This window comes from Nothobranchius furzeri, chromosome 1, assembly GCF_043380555.1.
Source record: "Nothobranchius furzeri strain GRZ-AD chromosome 1, NfurGRZ-RIMD1, whole genome shotgun sequence".
NCBI classification, from domain to species: Eukaryota; Metazoa; Chordata; class Actinopteri; order Cyprinodontiformes; family Nothobranchiidae; genus Nothobranchius; species Nothobranchius furzeri.
Window position 1 is genome coordinate 34,622,292 of NC_091741.1, and position 23,609 is coordinate 34,645,900.

At 45.2% G+C, this 23,609-nt stretch overlaps 2 protein-coding genes across 3 annotated transcripts in view; one reads left to right on the forward strand and one right to left on the reverse strand.

Moving 5' to 3' along the window:
• The window catches only part of dyrk2 (dual-specificity tyrosine-(Y)-phosphorylation regulated kinase 2), an 18,569-nt gene extending 10,570 nt beyond the window's left edge, over window positions 1-7,999 (reverse strand). The window contains exon 1 of the mRNA XM_015974576.3: window positions 7,872-7,999. Coding sequence (XP_015830062.3) covers window positions 7,872-7,911 — 40 coding nt within the window. The 5' untranslated portion in view covers window positions 7,912-7,999. The remainder of the gene's footprint in view (window positions 1-7,871) is intronic.
• Window positions 8,000-8,961: 962 nt separating this feature from the next.
• Window positions 8,962-23,609, forward strand: part of LOC107395250 (F-box only protein 15) — a 38,559-nt gene continuing 23,911 nt past the window's right edge. For both annotated transcript variants that reach the window (XM_054739899.2, XM_054739901.2), the window contains exons 1-5: window positions 8,962-9,308; window positions 9,426-9,695; window positions 9,787-9,837; window positions 22,153-22,257; window positions 22,409-22,666. In XM_054739899.2, the coding sequence (XP_054595874.2) occupies window positions 9,529-9,695; window positions 9,787-9,837; window positions 22,153-22,257; window positions 22,409-22,666 (581 nt within the window). In that variant the 5' untranslated portion in view covers window positions 8,962-9,308; window positions 9,426-9,528. The remainder of the gene's footprint in view (window positions 9,309-9,425; window positions 9,696-9,786; window positions 9,838-22,152; window positions 22,258-22,408; window positions 22,667-23,609) is intronic.

Sequence of the window (23,609 nt, forward strand, 5' to 3'; positions counted from 1 at the left end):
TCGACCGTGGTTTTCTGCCTGAAAGTGCCCACCAGCCTCCGTTAGCGTCAGTCTGCTCAGTTAGCTTGTCGCTACATCGGCTCAGAGTTTAATGGGTGTCAATCATGCGCTCCCGCCCTCACGGCCCTGCTCCCAGCACCGCCTCATTCCAGTTTTGGGAGTGACGAGACGCGTGATGCAGCCAAGAAGGTGGTGGCGGGAGCTGCCCACTGGGCTTCAGTTCAGGTCTTCAGAAACCTACGGGTGACAGCGAGGAGGGTTTGTCCGTCTCCTAGAACTCAGAGAGAGCTGAACGTCTAATAAACTTCCATTTTTTCTGTTATAATAAAAACAGAGTTTGAATTTACGAACTCCAGCTGGGAAACTCAGAATAAAGTCCGTTTCTGGTGGACCTGCAGAAGCACATCGATCTGAATAAACATTTACAAACACCAGAGAGCGCAGCCTGGACCGAGCTGGAAGCTGAGAGGGACGAATATGAGGAAGTTGGATGTGGTGGAACCCGAGCCGACAGAAACACAAGCCAAGACTTCCACTACAAATCCCAGAACCCCCTCCTCTGAGCACAGTTTCTGTTCCTGAACTGGTCTGACTGGGTTTTGCCACCCAGCAACAATCCAAACTATTCACCTGTGAGGATCCTTCAGGTCCTACTCGTTCATCAGTGCTGTGTCATTCCCTCTCTACGTGCTTGTGGCCGGGCCGAGCCACGCCGCAGCATGACGTGATGGAAGTGGAACAGAGCCGGCGGCGGCACAAACAGGAAATGCAAACCACAAACCAATCTGGGTTTACAGACAAGCTAGGAGGGTTAGAGGAACCAAAACCACGGATCCTCCAGAACCGGTCTGCAGGAAGCCGACGGGCACACGAAGGAATCAGAGCTGTAATCCGTGAGATCCAAATAAAACATCCAAACAAACCAGATTTAACCAAACAGAACCATCAGGGGTGATTTCCCAAACCCAGAGGGGTTCTGATGCCGGCCGCGAGTCCTAAAACCACCTGGCTGCTGGCAAAGTGGAATGAGACTACAACAGAGTCAAGCTGAGAACTCCGGCTGGAAATAGCGCGGCGTTACCTCAGGCCAAAGGCTGTTAGACCGAGTCGAGTCGAGTCGGCGGCTTGAGACCAAACATACCAGACGTCCTTCATGCCGACGACTCTCGGTTCCCGTCAGATTCTCGTTGTTTTCTACAGACTGTGAAAAACAGGGTAACCCCTGCAGGCAGAACTCAGGGCGACAAACTGGGGCCGACGGTATGAAGCCTTCAGGTGAGGCGTGTGATCCCGTCACAGGTCGGGGGGGGGGGGGGGGGTATCGACAGCACGACGTGTCAGACCTCAACAGACCTCCAATCAGAGGAACCAGGCCTGAAGGACCACCGTGTTTTTGGCTGTTAGCTGAACATCTCCAGACCCACTGGACACATCTGAAAGGAACCACCAGACATTGAGCACGGAGGAGACCTAGGATGGTCCTAACTCAGAGGCTGCATCCTTCCAAGCCTGGATTATAACCCAGATTACTACGCAGCAACGGGACAGGGCTGGGCGAACACAAAAGATATTCAAAACGCTGATTTCCCCCGAATGTCCAGGACAGGTCTGCTGTGTCCTTACTGGCCCACCGTATCCTAGCAACCATCGTAGGTCAAACCGCAGATTTTTATACTTGTAATAATGGTGGAAACAGCTGGAGAGGATTCCAGATATTTGTCAAAAGAAATATCCTCAGGAACAAGCTCGTTATGAATTACTGCTACGTTTAGTTTCAACTCCTTCTGTTTAACACTTAGCGTCATGGCTGCTCGGCGAGAGGACGTACGCTAAGGCTAGCCCGTCCAAATGCACAGCCGCTTGCTTCCAGTCGGAAGTAAAGGAATACCCGACCTACGTGGAGCAGGTGGACCAGGTCCTCACAAGGATACTGCTCCTGGATTTAGACACATCCCTAGAGTCAGCACCACTCATGATGGGTGCCACGAATAACTGATGACTAGACAACACAAAGGCGTAACAGTCGTTGATGCACTCGGTTCCAACATGACTCCACCGCTCTGCAACGTAAGACGAGGCTGCAGCAATGATGACGACACAGCGACAGTCATCAGAAACAAAAGGACATTTCATTTCACCGTTTACCTAAACCTGAAGTGATTTAACCATTAATGAATATTACAGCAGACAGACAGAAGATACAGATCTGCAGGACTCTTATCCATCTAACAGACTGTTACTTCAGTGGGTTATTAACCCGCACCTAGCTAGGGCTGCACAATACATCGAAAAATTATTGTCATCGCGATAACAGGACGTGTGATAGGCCCATCCCAAAGCAAGTCAAAAACGGCGATAAATGTTTGGTTCAACATTTCCATCCGTGTCATACATCAACTTTTTGTAAACCAGCTCTGTTTTTTACGCGGAAGTATTATTTGACCAATCAAATGTAGCCCTTCTGATATGCGACCAATCAGATGGGTCCGTTCACGTAATACGCCCGCCCCCTACGTAGACCCTTATCCCAAAATTCCACTATCTCCGCCCCCGCTCCCCGCTTTCCGCTGCCGCTCGCTTCCCTTGTTCGTCATGCTGGCTCAGATTAACGAACGCACTTTGTGCTGAGGTTTCTGGAATCAGCGCTGCTTTCAAACGTGAACATGAGTCCGCTATGTGTCGTTAAGCAGCTGATAGTAACCGGGCTGACTCCGACACGTGCCGGTGAACCAACCCACCTTCATGTCGCTAGTGTTAGCCCCAGGCCCCGGTTAGCTTCCAGCTAAAAGGCTACAGCACTCTCCTCCCAGTCCCACCCTGCTAAAGAGGGCCTGGAAAAGTTCCCCCACACATCAAAGTGATTTTTCATTTATGAGCTTTTATAACCTTGTTAATCAGGATAGTTGATTTGCTGCTGCACATAAACAGTCAGAAGCTCTGCTAGCCGGTTATCTTAGAGGAGCTAGTTCAGTTTGTTAGCTTGTTATCAGAATCATAGTTGCAGTTTCATCATCTGAGCTGCTTTTTAAGATCTAGGTAAACTTGTTCAATTTGGGGTTAAAACCAAACGTTTTCACATATTTTCCATGTAGTTTTTTGCCAGTTCCTCTTCTGAAAGGTAGACGATTGTTTTTCTCTTTCCCTCAGAAAATCTTAATATTCTCCTAGTTTGGCCCAGCACAGTTCACTTCCCAGTTACAGCAACAGCCTTATGGTAAATGGTCTGTATTTGATATAGCGCCTTCTAGAGTCCTGGAACCCCCCAAGGCGCTTTACAACACAATCAGTCATTCACCCATTCACACACACATTCACATGCTGGTGGGGATGAGCTACGATGTAGCCACAGCTGCCCTGGGGCGCACAGACAGAGTCGAGGCTGCCGAGCACTGGCGCCACCGGTCCCTCCGACCACCACCAGCAGGCAACGTGGGTTAAGTGTCTTGCCCAAGGGCACAACAACAGCGACAGACTGAGCGGGGCTCAAACCTGCAACCTTCCGATTACAGGGCGAGCACTTAACTCCTGTGCCACCATCGGTTATATCATAACCACATAAGTGGAGAAAATGCTCAGTAGCAATGAGAGAATTTGCTGTTGCATGTAAGTGATGTTAACTATTATTTAACATGTAAACTATTTATTCTAAAAACCCTGGTATGGGATGTTTTTCTGTATTTGGAGCATCAGAAAAAGTTTTATGGTGGAGGTGATGTTTTAAAGTCACTGAGAAACTGCATGCATGCAGCTTGTTGTTTTGCTGCTAATACAGTAGCAGGTGCAGCTGCTAATGCAGTAGCAGGTGCAGCTGCTAATGCAGTAGCAGGTGCAGCTGCTAATACAGTAGCAGGTGCAGCTGCTAATACAGTAGCAGGTGCAGCTGCTAATGCAGTAGCAGGTGCAGCTGCTAATGCAGTAGCAGGTGCAGCTGCTAATACAGTAGCAGGTGCAGCTGCTAATGCAGTAGCAGGTGCAGCTGCTAATACAGTAGCAGGTGCAGCTGCTAATACAGTAGCAGGTGCAGCCGCTAATACAGTAGCAGGTGCAGCTGCTAATACAGTAGCAGGTGCAGCTGCTAATACAGTAGCAGGTGCAGCTGCTAATACAGTAGCAGGTGCAGCCGCTAATACAGTAGCAGGTGCAGCCGCTAATACAGTAGCAGGTGCAGCCGCTAATACAGTAGCAGGTGCAGCCGCTAATACAGTAGCAGGTGCAGCCGCTAATGCAGTAGCAGGTGCAGCTGCTAATACAGTAGCAGGTGCAGCCGCTAATGCAGTAGCAGGTGCAGCTGCTAATGCAGTAGCAGGTGCAGCTGCTAATGCAGTAGCAGGTGCAGCTGCTAATACAGTAGCAGGTGCAGCTGCTAATGCAGTAGCAGGTGCAGCTGCTAATACAGTAGCAGGTGCAGCTGCTAATACAGTAGCAGGTGCAGCCGCTAATACAGTAGCAGGTGCAGCCGCTAATACAGTAGCAGGTACAGCCGCTAATACAGTAGCAGGTGCAGCCGCTAATACAGTAGCAGGTGCAGCCGCTAATACAGTAGCAGGTGCAGCCGCTAATACAGTAGCAGGTACAGCCGCTAATACAGTAGCAGGTGCAGCCGCTAATACAGTAGCAGGTGCAGCCGCTAATACAGTAGCAGGTGTAGCTGCTAATACAGTAGCAGGTGCAGCCGCTAATACAGTAGCGGGTGCAGCCGCTAATACAGTAGCTGGCGCAGCCGCTAATACAGTAGCAGGTGTAGCCGCTAATACAGTAGCGGGTGCAGCCGCTAATACAGTAGCAGGCGCAGCCGCTAATACAGTAGCAGGTACAGCTGCTAATACAGTAGCAGGCGCAGCCGCTAATACAGTAGCAGGTACAGCTGCTAATGCAGTAGCAGGTGCAGCTGCTAATACAGTAGCGGGTGCAGCTGCTAATGCAGTAGCAGGTGCAGCTGCTAATACAGTAGCAGGTGCAGCTGCTAATGCAGTAGCAGGTACAGCTGCTAATACAGTAGCAGGTGCAGCTGCTAATACAGTAGCAGGCGCAGCTGCTAATACAGTAGCAGGCGCAGCCGCTAATACAGTAGCAGGTACAGCTGCTAATACAGTAGCAGGCGTAGCTGCTAATACAGTAGCAGGTGCAGCCGCTAATACAGTAGCAGGTGCAGCTGCTAATACAGTAGCAGGTGCAGCCGCTAATACAGTAGCAGGCGCAGCTGCTAATACAGTAGCAGGCGCAGCCGCTAATACAGTAGCAGGTGCAGCTGCTAATACAGTAGCAGGTGCAGCTGCTAATACAGTAGCAGGTACAGCCGCTAATACAGTAGCAGGTGCAGCTGCATATTTTTGCAATAAAAATGTTATGTTGTAATGGAATTCATGCATTAGTTTTTGTTTGCTTTGAACCCAGAGCAGACGTCACACGCCAGACGACATCAACACTGCATACTTTAGTATTTGTTCATTTATCGCGAGTAATATCGATATCGCAATATTAAGCACTGTTATCGAATATTGCAGGTTTTCCCAATATCCTGCAGCCCTACCGTTGCGTGAATTTTGCGGCTTGGTAGCAATAATAAATATAATTATAATGGTCTGTCTTATAGACGGCTGTTGTGCAAGAGAGGGAGGTGCCATGATGACGTGGGGAGTTAATGCCGAGCTCTGGCCGACAAATATATTAAAAATGAAAGTAAACACAGACAGTGAACAAAATTAGCTGAGACGACAACCTAAAGCGTCCAATGAGCGTCTCTGCGTTAGAGCTGAAGCTAAGATCACCAGGGACTGATGGGGACAGAGACCTTTAGGAGCTGCTTGTTAAAAAAAAGTAACGATCACGGCTTCAATCGCAATAAAAACCAAGTTATGTGCAAGATAAACGGAAGTCCGTGACAGCGCAGAGACTGCCCCCATACCCCCTTTATGCCGCCATCGCCTAATCCTTATATATCTTTTATTTTAAGTGGGTTGAAAACCCGTGTCACAAACTTAAGGGTCGTGATGGATGCTAAACTAAAAATGGACATTCATGTCAACCATGTAGTTAAGGCCTGTTTTACCACCTGAGGCGTCTCTCTAAAGTTGAGCCCATTTTAAAAAGGAGTCATCTCCATTCAGTTGTCCATGCCTTCATTACCTCCTGTCTCGACTACTCTAACTCAGTGCTATACGGTATCTCCTCCTCCGCTCTCGCCCGCCTTCAGCTAGTGCAGAACGCAGCAGCTCGATTCCTGACTGGCACCAGGCAGCGAGAACACATCACACCGGTTTTGGAAAATCTCCATTGGCTCCCCATCCATCTACGGATAGTTTAAGATCCTGGTTGTTGTGTTCAAATCCCTCAATAGCTTAGCACCTGGCTACTTGTCTGAGCTCATTCACCCTTATGTCCCTACGAGATACCTACGACCAGCCGACCAGCACCTCCTCCATGTCCCTAGCTCCCGCTGTAAGTCCCGCGGGGAGCGCACCTTTTCAGTTTGTGCACCGAAGCTCTGGAACCACTTCCCCTCCTGATCAGACTCTCTTCCTCTCTTTCCCTTTTTAAGTCTCGTTTAAAAACTCACTTTTATTCGTTGGCTTTAAATTCAGTCTAACTTATTCTCTTTCTCCTTTTCTTTTCTATTTGAATTACTCGATTTTAATGGATTTAGTTTTTATTTTTGATTGTTTTTATTGTGTGTTTTTGTTCAGCACTTTGGTTGGCTCTTATGCTGTGTTTAAATGTGCTATACAAATAAACTTGGTATGGTATGGTATGGTATGGTATAAAAGGGACACATTAGCGCCACGGTCTGATCACCTATAAACGACCTAAGGGTCCCTGACGCCGCCACGGCGTCGTGGCAAATTGACTGCATGGTTTTGTAAAAATGGCTTAAGTCTTGCCGGCTGACATCCGTGGAGGTGAATACACCACATTGTTCTTTGCTGACTGGTCCTCCTAACACTGACCAGTTGCCTGCAGAGACAACTTGAACGACCACTGTAGATTCTGCCCCTAAGAGTGAGCTGGTCGGACTGTTTAAATAGTCAGGATGGCTTTCCAGACGACTACTTTTCATTTTAGACCACTGAAAAAAATCAGTAGGGGCAGGTCAGAGCTGTGCAGAAATTAGAAATCAGTATCGACCCTGGAAGCCAGGATCGGTGCACAGCTGGTTGAAGCTGTGCCAAACCTCAGACCTGGACTGAAATAAATCCACTGAAATGACAGTAAACACCGATCGGTAGTGAACTAAATTATAACCAGACCTCTGCTACAGATACGTGTTCAGGAGGTTTAAACACTCACCGATCTGACACTACATAGACAGCTTTACGGATAAAGGGTGGAGGCTTTGGCAGTCCCGGTAAACACCGGAAAAGTCCCGGTAAACAAATAAAACAGACATAAATCTGCAGGAAGCCAACTGACCCGAGTTCTGATTAATAAAGCCCCAAGTTAGTCACCAAGCGACCGAACAACAGACCGCTCCGAACGGAACCCGACCTACCGTTGGACGGTCCGACCCTACTGGAGGAGATCTAACCGGGCTCCAGGACAGCAGCTTCTCCGGCTGCTGTCACTTCTCATGAAGGCTAAAAATAAACCTGACAGACATGGAGGAAGGCGTTCGGAGCTGATCCCAGAGCAGCGGCTCTTCCCCACGCCGCAGCGCCGCGGCTGCTTTTACCACATAATGAAGAGTTACAGAGCTGATAAAGAAAAGCCTGGAGCAGCCAGGTTAGCTAGTGGACCCTCCAGCCCTCCCCGGGGGGACCTCCTGCCTCTCTGACCCGCCGCCTTCAGCCAGAACCGCGGCAGAAACACGGCGGCGTGTCTCCGCCGCAGCGGCCGCGATCAAGCGCCCCTCCGCCGTGTAAGGAGGCTGTGCTCACCCGTCGGGAGGACCGAGGCTCCGGGCTTCTTGGTTAACATGGCGGCCGCTCCTCTCCTGTGGTCTCGGACGAACAGAACACCTCCTCTTCCTCCATCTTCAACTCCTCCTCTTCCTCCTCCTACTTCTCCTCCTCTTCACCCTGACACACCCCATCACCCTTCACTTCCGGTGGTTTTATGATCCTTGATCATCCAACTTTATTTATAAACTCTTCTATACAGGATCTAAACTAAATATTATCATGAATTCACGATGATGGAGTGCATTATTATTATTATTATTATTATTATTATTATTATTATTATTATTATTATCATTATTATTACTATAATTGCTATTATTATAACTATTATTATTATCATTATTACTATTTTATTATTATTATTATTATTCATAATTGCTCATGTTCTCACTTCCTGGAAATATTCTGCTACAGTCTTTTTCTCAGTAATTTCATACGTTTGCATTTGTTTTTGCTTCTTTGTTCTGTTCTTCTTCACTGCCCTTACACCAAAAATTTTCACACTGAAAGTGAATTTTCTGTTCTATCAATTATTAATAATAATAATCACAGATAACAACACCAACAATGGTACTACTACTACTACAAATATGACCAAAAACATTTATAATCGAAAAATCTGACCCAGACCTGATTTGTGTTTTCTTTAGAAATTATTATTTTTATCAAATCAATAAAATAAGATTCTCTCTCTCTCTCTCTCTCTCTCTCTCTCTCTCTCTCTCTCTCTCTCTCTCTCTCTCTCTCTCTCTCTCTCTCTCTCTCCCCCCCCTCTCTCTCTCTCACACACACACGCACACACACACACACACACACACACACACACACACACACACACACACACACACACACGCACACACACAAAAACAAAAGTCTGCTGTTAAATAGTAAACAAGGTAATAAGCGACTTTTATTCCACTTTCTTTGGTTTCATGACAAAGTTTTTGACAAACAAAAAAAAAAACATTGCACCAAAAAGATCTTCCCAAGGAGCCGATATGGCTGCAGGTTTGGTATAGATCGGAATAATGTTCTTTCAGATGAAGACAGTGATCAAAAGTAGTTTAAAGCTTTAATTATTATTTTTATTTTATTGTTGTTAATAATGACAATAATAATAATAATATCAATAATAATAGTAATAATAATAATAAGAGACTTGATTTAATGATTTCAAGCATTTGGTTTAGTCTAGACTACCCTCTAGTGGAGGATATTTGCTATTACATGGCACGTTTTTGCATAATTAGTCAAGCGTTGAGCACGCGCGCACATAGTGGGACCGTCACCATTAAACCACGTAATTTGTGAGAAACATGTCTTCCTACATGTTAAAGAAGACAGGCGGGGACGCTATCTGACTGGGGAACTTAATGCGCCACAACACCGCTGCACATCCTTACTGGTGAAATGGTTGGTTCATGAGTATATATGTCGATGGTTCAGAGTTGAATTGGTGGAAAAACAATCCCGCAAAAAGAATTCATTGACATGATTGAAATGATAAAGTTTATATGTCTTTATTTTTAGCGTCTAACCCACGCTCTTTGGTGGCGGTAAGACAGAAGACTAGAAGAACGTGTTGTCTCCGAAAGGCGCCATCTTTAAAGACAGGAGGCGCCGATTAAGGTCCATGGCGGTCCAGTTGAGGCAGACCCAAGCTGCCCACCCAGCCCCTGAGACACACCCGGCTCGCTGTGGCGGACAACCCCATCCCCGCGCACCTTTCTCAGGTAACTGGAGGGGGTCTCGACAACCCAGCGCCCGAGGGAGTTCGGCTGGCGGTACCGTGGAGTGCCGGTGAGAGGTCATAGCCCTTAACGGTACTGGGCATCTTGTTGGCTTTTAATGTCGTATCTCTATCTGATACTTTTTTTAATTGTTCTTTAAGAACACCCGGACCAGCAGAAACCCCTCCAACCAAAGAAACCCTCGTGGAAAGGTAAGCTACTTTATTAGAAAACAGAAAAAACGGAGTTGCATGACTGAAGCTTACCAGTTTAGATATTTTAATGAATAATTGTTTTATTGCAACTGTATCATCTGTTCCCTCTGTGATTTCTTGTCTTCGGGCCTTCTACCCTTCCCTGGGGGTGGGGGTGGGGGGTGGGGGGGTGCAACCCCCTGTTTAACCATTTATTCCTTTATCACGACTGCCACCTGCACAGTTGTGCAGTGGTTAGAGCTGTTGCCTTGCAGCGAGAAGGGCCTGGGTTCGCTTCCCAGCCTGGGGTCTTACTGCATGGAATTTGCATGTTCTCCCTGTGCATCCCTGGGTTCTCTCCGGGTACCCTATGGAGCTAGGATTGGGACAATATCCAATGTAACATGTTCCAAGTTTTGTAACTTGGAACATGTTTCATGACATGTTACTTTGGATTCGTAACTTGTAACTTTAGTTTTCTAACTTGTAATTCTCAATTTGTACTTGTATTTCTTGTTTTGTTACAGGAAATTTTCATTTTGTACATGTATTTTTTGTTTTGTAAAATCAAACTTTTATTTTGTACATTTACTACTCATTTTGTAACATCAAACCTTCATTCAGAAACATACAACTTTCGGTTTTTACCAAGTCCCCACAATGCGGGTGAAAAATTGAAGCACTCCCGGAAGTGAAATAAATTGCAGTTCCACCCTCATCCACTAGGGGCTGGTGTCAGAAGCGAGCAAATCCTCATTGACTCCAATGTGAAAAATACCAATTTCACAGCCTGGTTCCAAAACATGTTTTTGATTTAAATGATCTAGTTTACACTCATACGACGATGGCACAGGAGCTAAGTGCTCGCCCCGTAATCGGAAGGTTGCAGGTTCAAGACCCGCTCAGTCTGTCGCTGTCGTTGTGTCCTTGGGCAAGACACTTAACCCACAGTGCCTGCTGGTGGTGGTCAGAGGGACCAGTGGCGCCAGTGCTCGGCAGCCTCGCCTCTGTCAGTGCGCCCCAGGGCAGCTGTGGCTACATCGTAGCCCATCCCCACCAGTGTGTGAATGTGTGTGTGAATGGGTGAATGACTGATTGTGTTGTAAAGCTCCTTGGGGGGTTCCAGGACTCTAGAAGGCGCTATATCAAATACAGACCATTTACCATTCAGAAACATGAAACTTTCGGTTTTGTAACTAGCAGACTTCCAAAATAAAAAAATCAATGTACAAGTTTGAAATCAAAACTCTCAAAACACACATTTCATTCTACAGGTACAAACCTCAAATCTACAGTGTTACAAATAATTTTGTCTCAGTTCTAGCTTCGGTGGGAGGAACTTGGGTGGAACCAGGGTGGAACCAATGAGAGCACGAGTCTTGGCTACCTCTCTACAGCTCTGACAGAACCCTGCCCTCCTCTTCCAATGATTGGACAGGAATTCAAGAAACGTGATTGGGTTACGACACGAATGCGGGAGTCACGTGGTTCATGTAGTTTCGAATAGTTCCAACCAGCCCCCGCTGCTGCATTGACCGCAGTTCATTTTCGGTGTTTCGGAAGGATTTTCTCCGGTAAGTTGATGAAGTGTCATCATTTTGTTGCATTGTGAAGCGTTAGCTAACCGCTTCGTACCAAAATAAGCCAACGATGATATTTTATGTTGCCAGTTTTAGCTAGATAACCTTTAATGAGCTAACTGTGTGCAGCTTGTTGGTTTTGAGCAGGAGGACGAGCTGTAGACGGGTTTATTTCAGCTTGTTTGATTCTACGTTTAAAAAATATCCCCCACTGTTTGAAATAGGTAATAAACTTTTTACATTATTAGTTTTATTTGGGATTTTTTGTACAATACGTTGCTGTATCAACACGAACACGCATCAGAAGTGGAAGCACAAATGGAGAGACCAATAATAAAGAAAATTTGATTGTGAAGACAAGTAATTATTTAATATTTTTCAGTTAATAACACTGACTGCAACAAACTGCTGAAGCATGAGACAAACAGGATTACGAACGTAAGAAGATATGTTGTTCTGTTTTGTGGACTCAAGTAATAAGAATAGAATTAAGATAATTCAAGAACAGTAGTTGAACAATAGCTTTTAAAAATTAAACATTTTCCATAAAACTGCTCATTTCCACTTGCTTTATAATAGCATTTGCAATTTTCTTATTAAGGAATGACATGAAATAAGAATTTATAACACAACTATCAATAATTAAATGTCAAAGTTACTAAAACAAAGATCTTATGTAACCATTAAAGGTTAAACTGTGTCATGTGTCCATCTTCATGTTTTCATCGTGGCTGAGCGGAGAGCTGACCAGGAACAACGGTGGTGGCAAATCCCAGTTGGGTCTGTGATGGAGTGATGCACGCCTGGAGTGATTGCCATCTCATCCACAGTGAGCACACACACTCCCTTTCCATCTCTGTCAGATTTTTCACCTTCAAACTGAGCATGTCACACACCTCTCCTAACACACCTGGTTCCAGTTAATGGGCTGCATTTGTCTTTGCAGGTTCTAACATCAGGCAGAGGGATACTCATGTCCTGAAGAAACCTGCAGCCTGTTGAACCCACTGAAAAACCGAGCTGTACGGCCTTTTTGATTGTCTGTTTACTCCATTTACCGCCTCTTGTGTTTTTCATGCCTTTTTGACTTTCTATTTCCTCCCTTAGGTTTTCCAGCTGGGTTCCCTGGTTGCATGGCCTGTTCCTTTCTCCTCCTGGCCCTGACGCCGGCTCCTCATGGCTTCCTGGGATGTCCCTCTCTCCTGATACCATCTCATGTCCCCCCTCACTTTCCCTCATCTCATTTGCCTCACTGCTGCTGCTGCTTTCCTCATTCTCTGAAATTATAATGGCACTGTTAGAATAAAGAATCATTTTTAAATAAAATAAATACAAATGTCTAATATTTCAAAAGATTCGTACCACAGTTTACTTGAGCACAACATGTGTGGTCGCTGGTCAGTGGATCAACATGCAGCGGTTCTGCTGTACTTCTCACTGCGGGGTCCTTCCTCCTCCTTGGTTCAGGACGATGAACAAACACAGCATCAGCCCTGAGTCTCACCTTGCCTTGCCTAAGCTTAGTAAACTGTCCCTCCTCAAAATGTGCCTGTTGAGTGGTGTATTAGTTTATTTCCTGCCACATTTAACAGTTTATTTGCAGCCTTGTGCAGTTGAGAGCAGAACATGTAGAGCCTTGATAGAAAACCTTTGAGAGTGCACGTTAAACTGACTGCACACAGCTTTTTGTTATTGTGATCTCTGGTCATGGTGAGGTTGCTCCTGCTGACTCGAGCCAACCATTTTCTTCTTCTCTGCATCTTTGGGGAAGCCATAATTCTGATTCCTCCCTCAGACCAATTGCTATATGCAGCGCAGCCAACCATGGTAAGATAATCAACCTATAAAGGGATTATTAAAATACAGTTTTTGTACATATATTGAACAAGTCCAAAAATATAGAGATGTAAAATTACATTTTAAATTTTTATCCAACCCTAAAATTAGTAATTTCAAATTTTAACCCACGGACACATTTTATTTTAATATCAATCAATCAATCAAAGCTTTATTTATAAATAAATAATAATCAATGTTATTCAAAAGAGTTTCATTAGGTATTGAGTACATTGCTCATAATCAATGATTCAGCTTATTTGTGCATATGTAATGACTAAACATAATGTTGGTAAAATGCTTTATTAAACATGCTATTATACGTGTTGTACAAGTTAGTGTTCATTTTTTCACAAATAACACTTTTTTATCTACTGTGTTTGACCGTACAGTTTTATTGAAATTTTCTTTGTAATTAGCTGCTGTAGAAGCCAGATAAACTGGGTTATAGATGCATGTACTGTCTTCACATAAACATATAAAGTAATGCTTGTAAAATGTATTCTACTAAATATAATAGATCATCATTCAAAGCATTAACAGCTTCATATTTTCTTCAATGTAAACTGGAGCAGAATTCTAGCTTTCAATAACACTTTAAGATGGATATTACAACTCGAGTTTAGGGATTCTTGTAGGACTTAACGTTATTAAATATGTTTATATTAGAGCAGCATGTTGCATTACTACATCAAATGTATTGCTATAATATATTATAGTAATGTATGTGGTCTAAATGTGTTCTACATTGTGTTAGGACTGTCGTGTTCCTGTAATGTAGAACAGTCGCGGGTGTTTATCTTCCTACAAATGCTCGGAAAAATATAAATAGGCTACTTTGTGGAGGAGTTAGGACATAATACATAATATAATATATAATATTATTCAATAATTACCACAAATCGCCAGGGGAAATGTGATTATATTAAATTTTTGTGATTTGTCCCACCATACGCCGTTCAAACTGACTTAAGGCACTGGGATGTTTGGAACTGAGAGCTCCATGAACCACGTGACCGCGAGTTCTAAGAGTGTCGTAACTCTCTCTTTCTACAGCTCTGACAGAACCCTGCCCTCCTCTCCCAATGATTGGACAGGAATTTGAGAAACGTGATTGGTAGCTAAGACTCATGCTCTCATTGGTTCCACTCAAGTTCCTCCCACCAAAGCTAGAATTGAGACAAAATGATCTGTAACACTGTAGATTTAAAGTTTGTTTGTTGTCTTCCTCCGCTTATCCGGGTCCGGGTCGTGGGGGCAGCATCCCAACTAGGGAGCTCCAGACCGTCCTCTCCCCGGCCACCTCCACCAGCTCCTCCGGCAGGACCCCAAGGCGTTCCCGGACCAGATTGGAGATGTAACCTCTCCAACGTGTCCTGGGTCGACCCGGGGGCCTCCTGCCGGCAGGACATGCCCGAAACACCTCCCCGGGGAGGCATCCAGGAGGCATCCTGACCAGGTGCCCAAACCACCTCAACTGACTCCTTTCGATCCGGAGGAGCAGCGGTTCTACTCCGAGTCCCTCCCGAATGTCCGAGCTCCTCACCCTATCTCTAAGGCTGAGCCCGGCCACCCTACGGAAGAAACTCATTTCGGCCGCTTGTATCCGCGATCTCGTTCTTTCGGTCATTACCCAAAGCTCATGACCATAGGTGAGGATTGGGACGTAGATCGACCGGTAAATCGAGAGCCTGGCTTTCTGGCTCAGCTCCCTCTTCACCACGACAGATCGGCTCAGCGTCTGCATCACTGCAGACGCCGAACCGATCCGCCTGTCGATCTCCCGATCCCTCCTACCCTCACTCGTGAACAAGACCCAGAGATACTTAAACTCCTCCACTTGAGGTAGGACCTCTTCCCCGACCCAATGTTGGCAAGCCACCCTCTCCCGGTCGAGAACCATGGTCTCAGATTTGGAGGTGCTGATCCTCATCCCAGCCGCTTCACACTCGGCCGCGAACCTACCCAGCAAGAGCTGAAGGTCAGAGCTGGATGAAGCTAGGAGGACCACACCATCCGCAAAAAGCAGAGACGAGATTCTCCTGCCACCAAACTCGACACACTCCACACCACGGCTGCGCCTAGAAATTCTGTCCATAAAGGTTATGAACAGAACCGGTGACAAAGGGCAGCCCTGGCGGAGTCCAACCCTCACCGGGAACAGGTCCGACTTACTACCGGCTATGCGGACCAAACTCACGCTCCTCTGGTAAAGGGACTGAATGGCCCTTAACAGAAAGCCACCCACCCCATACTCCTGGAGCGTCCCCCACAGGAGGAGGTTTGTACGTGTAGAATGAAATGTGTGTTTTGAGAGTTTTGATTTCAAACTTGTACATTGATTTTTTTTATTTTGGAAGTCTGCTAGGTAAAAACCATCGACATATAAATATTGGACAATGGGTTTCCATAGACTCAAATAACACGTTTTTGAAGAAAAATGGGAGGTGGCCACCACCGCCATTTGACCGTGTCACAGGTTCCATCAAGCCCAGACAATTCCACAAAAGGGAAGAGAGGTGGAGCTGAGGGTGGGGCTGTAAGGCTGGGATCAACTGACGACACCCGGTCGAACTAGCTGCAAGCTAACCCAAACCTACCGCGGAGGTGGGAGCTAAGCTAACGGAGGTAGCAACCTAGCTACAACCGGAGTTAACTGTGCACAACACCAGAGCTTCTGAGTCAGAGATGCGCCGGGCTGACCGCTGGGTAAAACCGGGTGGAACACAGAGGTCTCCCGAAAGCTCCACAAGCCGATAGTGGGAACCCAGCTCCACCAACATGTTATATTTCAACCCATTTTCTAAAGTGCAGCATTATGTTAAATGCACTGGGTTTTACCCTATTACATTTAAATTTCATGGTTAAACAGTACATGTTAAAATCTAAGCTCAGCTCGGCAGTGACCTAAAATACATAAATATAATTTTACTTACCGAAAAAAAGGAAGTGGAGACTCCTTGGACGCTCTATTAGTGCAATTAATGCCACAGCAAGTCATTTTGTCCAACAATTGCACAAAAAACATCCAAAAAAGAACGCACAAGCGCTACAACTAATGGTCTAAGTTGAGAGACTGAAAATGACCAAACAGTTTTCAGGCGAGGCCGAGGCTCAGACTGAGGCCTTTCCACGGAGCTAGCTCTGTGGTCACGTGGGTCTGATGCTCATTAATTATACAGAATTTTAGGCTTTTAATACACTTAAACAGAAGAGTGAGAAAATAATTCACCCCCCTCAGAGTTGTCATGAGTGTAAACTAGATCATTTAAACCAAAAACATGTTTTGGTACCAGGCTGTAAACATGTTTATTTCTGCTGTGAAATTGGTATTTTTAACATGGGAGTCAATGAGGATTTGCTCGCTTCTGACACCATATAGCTAAAACGAAACTGCGGCGCCACCCACCAGACCACAGAGTACAATCTAAGAGAAAGCAGGGAAAAGGTACAAGTCAACAACTTATATTTTTGACCAAGTCTGGAGAAGGTGAGGCCCATACCTACCGGTCCGCCCGCTAGTATCATCTAGGCCACAAGGAAGCTTCCCCGCCCGGCAGCGCACAGGTGTTCAACACCTGTCCGAGTTTTAACACAGAGCTTGAGTTGGATTAGTTCAACTCACATGCTGTCGCCTGCAGCAGCTACATACCTCTTCACCAATGCTCAGTTCACTCTGGGGTGAGCGGTAGCGTCACGCCTAGCACAAAACAAACAAATGCCCAAGCTGCTGAGTGCACGACACAGTTTGATTACGAATCTCCTTAAAACTAGTTGATTAGCCAGTAGAGTACATACCACCAAAGCAGAGCCGATCACCTACTGAGGCGCAGTTTGATTACAGCAGCTGACGCCAGAATGCAGCGCTTCCTTAGCATGCTCCAACAGTGAAATAAAGGTGGAAGTTACAGACGGGAACACAAACTGCAGCTCAAATGATGACAAACCTGATAAATCCTGTTGTTTTAATTGAAGGTTGAATGTAGAAGGGCAGTTTCATGGCTAACACTGTGGGTGTTTCTCAATGTCAAGGCGCCCAGATCCAAAATCCCACAATATCGTACAGAGAGGCCTAAATTATCGTTTTTCAGTACAAATTATCGTACATTATTAATTTCATAACGTTCTATAAACGACTTCTCACTCCAATATAATATAACAAAGAAGGTGTTTTATATTGCCCTGTTTAATTAAACATCTTTAAAACCAGTAATATAATGCCAATAAACGCGCAGTGTGTGTCGGCACCACTCCGACCTCCACTCATTCAGTGTGTTTACATGCAGCCAGTAACCCTTTTAAAACCCGAATATTCACAATAACCCGGTTCCGCAGGTCCCTGTAAACACCGCCAAAAACCCGGATATCTCATAACCGGGTTTTTAAAAACCCGGTTACTACACCTGGGGTAACCCTTTTCTAACCCGAATGTTTGGTCGTGTAAACGCATACCGGGATATCCCCATCAAAGCGTGTGTTCTGCACATGCTCTGTTCGCAAGGAATCTTGGTCTTTTGAGTAGCGAGACGTCTTGTATGCGCCAGAACACCGGAAGTAAACAAGTTGGGGGCAAAATGGCGAGTCGCGGCACAGCACCACACTTTCGGAGTGACGAGGAAACTAAAGCACAAACAAACGCGGTCGCTATCTCTTCCGAACTGGGAAACATGTTGTTGTTTTCACGGATACCCAAACAAGAAGAACCGGAAATGACGCATATTGCGTCTGGACGTAGTCCACACGTCCTGACGCTACCCCAACGTCCGCATTTAAATCGGGTTATGCAAGTTAGAGGTAACTCTTTCTATTTATGCTTGTAAACGGGTTATTCTGATCAACTCAGAAACCCGAATCCCGACCTTAACCCGATCATAACCCGGATATTGGCTGCATGTAAACGTAGTCATTGACATAACATGCACATTTGCGCAGTCCTATTTATTTAATTTCTACATAGGTTAAAAACACACGACAAAACATCACAGCAGTGGAAAAACTGACCCAATAAATGACAAAGCAGCCTAATCACCTATTTGCTGATCTCGATCTCCTCATCTGATTCACTGTCTGTCGCAGCATCACCAGCAGTAGATGTGGAGGCCTTGCTTCGGTGCAAGTTTGATTAAGTCAGGGAGTGCAACGTAGTTTTTGTGGGAGCAAACTTCTTGGCATCTTCCTCCGTTGCTAACACACTCAGAAGCTTGCATTAGTCCATTGAGAGTTGCCGTAATGAGCCTGTTGCGGGGTTTGGTCTTTATTAGGTTCACTTTTGAGAAGACTCGCTCGCATGAAGCATTGGAATGGGGAAAAATCAGTACATCCAAGGCGAAAGTAGCAAGATCTGCAAACAACCTTTTCCCGCTCATGTCTTGCATGGTGGATAAGTTGTACTGGAATGCATCCACGTCCATACTTTTGTAACTGTCATTGAGGTCCGTGATAGCCAGCTGTCTCCACTGGTCATCGATGAGCTGGATGCAGTCAGTGTCCTCGATGTCCAGTAAGCGAGGCACAGTATGGGAAACAGAGAAGGGTAAATGGTGCGCGCTTGTGGGTCCATTGCCACAGCAGGAGAAAAACAGTCCAGAGCACACAGCAGAGGGTCGTCAAAGCAATTTTTAATTTCTGAACAACCAACTTGCAGAAATCTCTGGCAACGCACGAAAAAGTCTAACAATTGCAGGGTTAATGCGTGTGTTTTGGAGCTGCTGCTTTACCCCTACGCCCAAGTGCAGTGTGTTAACTGGCAGATAACTGGAGATGTCTGTTGCATCAATCTGGCTCAGTTTTGTGTGGAGAATGTAGTTCCTATCCATAAAAGATAAGAGGAGATCTTTGTAAGTCTCGCTCATTTTCTTGTGCAGAGATGTGATGGCAACCTTCTCACTCTGGAAATACTCGTTCAGGTTTGTAAATTTTGATAAAACCCATTCCAAAAAGCGAAAGTATAGTCTAAGTGAGTCATCATGGAGAGCCCTGTAGACATTTTCTGCAGCATTTAAACGTTCCGCCACCCACTGATCGGTAAAGAAGAGCCAAAGCGCACTCCACTGCGCGTTGATGCGCTTTACGACCTGATACAGAGAAAGCCAACGGGTCTGTGCTGGCTTCAGGATTTTGTGAGGCTCGACACTACAAAATTCCTGGAACTCCTTCAGTTGTGCCTGGCGTTTAGCACTGTTTTTGAAATAGGAATGTATATCCCTTGCTAAATCTTCACATTGTCGTAGTAGCTGCTTACATGACTCACTTGCGCACAAATGCAAGGAATGACCAATGCATCGTTGCACTGTGATCCCAGGAAGGTCATGCTTGAGGCGGCTGGAGACGCAATTGTGTTGTCCCATCATGGTGTTACACCCGTCCGATGCAAAGCCCACAATGTTCTCTAGAGGAACATTTGCAGATGTAAATGACTCCAAAATTTTTGTGTAAAGAAGCTCAGCTGTTGCGCCGTTGTAACTTGCCTGCGGCCGATCATCTGAAAAGGTCTGAGCTAATTTCCAAAAGCGTGTCTGCACTGATTTGAAGCTGTCATCAAAGAAACGGACCACAGTGCACAGAGTTTTAACTGTACCAATGTCTGAAGACTCATCTGCAAGGATGCCGAACTTTTTACGTCGTAATATTTCAGAAAGTTCTTCAAAGTGGCATTGTCCAAGAACATTCTACAACAGTTTAAAATGATGTAATTGGCATGGGAAAGCCACAGCAAAAGACGGTGTTACTAGATGCAATGTGAAATTGTCGTACATTTGAGGATTTTTGAAACTATTGATCGTACATCATACAGAGCCCAAAATTATGGTACTGTGACAGCTGCCCTGCTGTCACACTTCAAGTAAATGACTGTCTGTTAATGTTTCTTTTATTTTGAATAAAGGTGTTTGTTTCTAAGGATTGACTGTTTGGGTGACCGTATGAAGTGCACACGTTCAGTTACTCATTGGTTTTAGTCTGTAGGGGTTTGTATGATTAATATGTTTTCTTTGAGTTGCCAGTGGCCTTGGAGTTGGAGCAGCTGTAGCACATCACTTGGCCTAATCAGCACCATTGGGTCAGACCAACTCTCAAGGGAGAAGATTCCTGTGTTTGTTTATGTTCATTCATTTAGCAGACGCTTTTATCCAAAGCGACGTACAATTTATAACCTATAGGGCGTGTTGTGATCTGTGGGGGAAACCGGAGTACCCGGAGGAAACCCACGCATGCATGGGGAGAACACGCAACTCCACGCAGAAAGGCCACAGCCGAGTTTCGAACCTGCAACCTTCGTGCTGCGAGGAAATAGTGCTAACCACTGCGCCACCATGCAGCCTTGTGTATTTAGTTATTCTCTTTTGTAAATAGTAGTTGGGTTTTGATAGTAATATGTTTTCATTTGAAGTAACAAACAGAATGGACTGATTAGTATGAATTAGTTAGGGGTAGCTTATTTATGTTCTTTGTTTATTGATGTCTCCTCACGCTAGTGTGTTGGCAGAGGTCTGATCAGCCACTATTTAAGTTGATCCTGTTGTGTCTGTAGGGAGGTTTTTTGTACATGTCTGTAGTCGGGCCCTGAGTTTGGGTTCCTTTGTTACTACATCCATTGTTATGTAATGTCAAGTGCTGGTTGGAACCCTCTTTGGAGAAAAGAAATAAAGTAATAAATTAAGACGTCAAGAAAACCATCCGTGCTCTCCTGGCTGGTTTATGCAAGTCGCTGACAGGTACAAATACGATAATTATCGTACATCTGGCAACACCAGGCGCCTTGCTTACGAGGACACTGTCCTTCCTTGGTCAAAGAAAACGGTTAAATGGAACAGACTTGCATCACGTGACACGGGAGATAACGTTATATTTTGTAGATATTAGTTTCAATATAAATATATAACGAGACTTTTACTTTTTAAATTGTGTATATGTTTATCAAATTAAATATGTAAGTGAGTTACTACCCGCTAGCCACCGAAGCTGAAACTACTAAGCAACTAACCAACCATAGATAACTTCTTTGGATCTAAAAAAAACATTTTAAATTAGTTGACTTTCTTTTAAACTTGAAAATTGTCCCCGAAGTAGCTGCCGGCTTCTGATCTGCCGTCCTTTTGAAAATACCGTGGTGTGTTCTGGGTAATTTTTGACCAAGTCTAGGCTACAAGACACCTCCCATGTATCCTTGCTCAGCTAGCTAAACGGCTAACAAACGGAGAACACACGCCTCGGTAGAACATGAACATTGGAACACGTCTTGGCGGCTCCCGATGACGTATCTCCTAGGCAACCGGGCAGGGCCAAGACATCAAGGCGAGGTTCCTCGGCATTGAGAAACCCCCTTAGACTTGCACAATGAAAGGCTGCGTTCCACTCCTGCACATACGCTGTTGGGCAGGACTACTTCTAAATGTGATGTAGCCCTCAGGGAAACATCTGAACTTCTTGCACTCTTTGAATGTATCTGTGCCTTGAAACAGACCTATGGGGCTTTTTGGGTGATCTGGTAAAGGAACCTTCTATTAGGAAGACATGTGACGGGCATCTCTGGGGAAGATGGTTGTGTTACTAATAGGAGGGCTCTGATTGGATTTTTTAGTTGTCAGGTGACACAAATGACTAAAAACTTCAAAATGGAGGGCAGCTTATCAGATTTAGTGGATTTGACGTTATTTGTATTGTCCAGAGGAGGAACTGAAGGGGGTTTCTGTTAAATCAGCATAATGTAGTAAACATTTCAGAGTTATCTTTAGCGTCTTGTTTTCACGTCATAGTAACACGTTTACATTCAAACTTCCTGGATTAACACAATCCAGTTTAATCTCCAAATTAAGATGTGTTGTTCAGTTTGAGGCACCTGGACTTGGTAACGATGCTGATCGGTTGAATACCAAGAGCACCATCATGTCGTCATGGTTTCCACATGTCTACTCCTCAGGCTCCCGTCAGAGATTTGGTTAAAGATTCTGTCGTACCTGGACACCCCCTCGTTGTGCTGCCTGAGCCAAGTGAACAAACCCCTCCATCAGCTCGCCAACGACAGGTGAGTCAGTAGTAGTTGTCGTTCTGGCGGCATTTTACCCCAAAGGTTCTGCTTGTTGGTGCAAAAGGCAAAAACAGGTGGACCAGACTTATTACCCCAGAGATCTTATCAACGTGACTGATTCACCTGCTGTAACATTTTGTTTCTGTAGCATCTTGTGGGAGAGGGTCTACACGTCCATGTTTGAGAGACGAATGAGGACGCTGAGTGTGAGAGATGACTCGGTGGAGCAGGAGGGAATATCCGAGAGCCAGGAAGGAGCGTCAGCAAGGACGGATCTTGCTGTGAACCACTGGAAGAGGATTTACTTCAAAAGGATGGCTTCACAAGAGATGAGCAAGTGGGGGAGAGAACTGAGAAACACCAGCCCTTATACGGGTCTGCCCATCCACACTGCACTCGTGCTCAGGTAAGAGACCAACTCAACTGGCCTGTGGGTTCAACATTTCCAGGCTTTACTGTCCTTTAGTCTCTCTTGAAAAAGCCTGAAACGCCACCAAGTGATTCCAGGTTTTACCACGGTGAACAAAGGGAACAGTTTAACCAAAACTCACCGTTTGCATCCATACTGCCTCTAAAAACACTTCCAGACGTGAATTCATCCATCCATCCATCCATCCATCCATCCATTTTTTATCCGCATATCCGGAGTGTGGTCACAGGCAGCAGCCTAAGGCGAGAGGCCCAGACTTCAGGTCGGCAGTCTTACCCATGACTGCGGTTTTGAGTAGTGAACCAGGCTGGGAGTTTCTAAAAGCCTCAGGAATCTTTTGCAGGTGTTTAGAGTTAATTAGTTGATTCAGGTGATTAGGTTAATAGCTCGTTTAGAGAACATTTTCATGGTATGCTAATTTTTTGAGATAGGATTTTTGGGTTTTCCTGAGCTGTACGCCAAAATCATCAATATTAGAAACAGTAAAAGGCTTGAACTACTTCAGCTGTGTGTAATGAATCTAATATATATGAAAGTTTAATGTTATCAGTACATTACAGACAGTAATGAACTTTATCATAATATGCTAAGCTTTTGAGGAGGACCTGTATAAATCACACAAATTTTATACATTATTTATAAAAGGCATGATTACGTTCTGTAAAGGTTTTGATCCACTGAAATATCTGTTGTTCTTTTTCAGAGATCTTGCTTAGAAAAATTCACTCTACTGCTGATCTGCAACGTTGATGTTTTATCTCCACAACTAACACAAGCCTGGAGGAGTTCTGCTGTGTGGTGGAGTTGCTAATGCTAACAGTTAACTTCTACTAGCTGAGACGTTCTCTGCCGTTTCCTGGACACTAAACCAACAACAGCCTTCCCCGTCGTGAGTCCATGAATGTGTGGCGTAGATCTG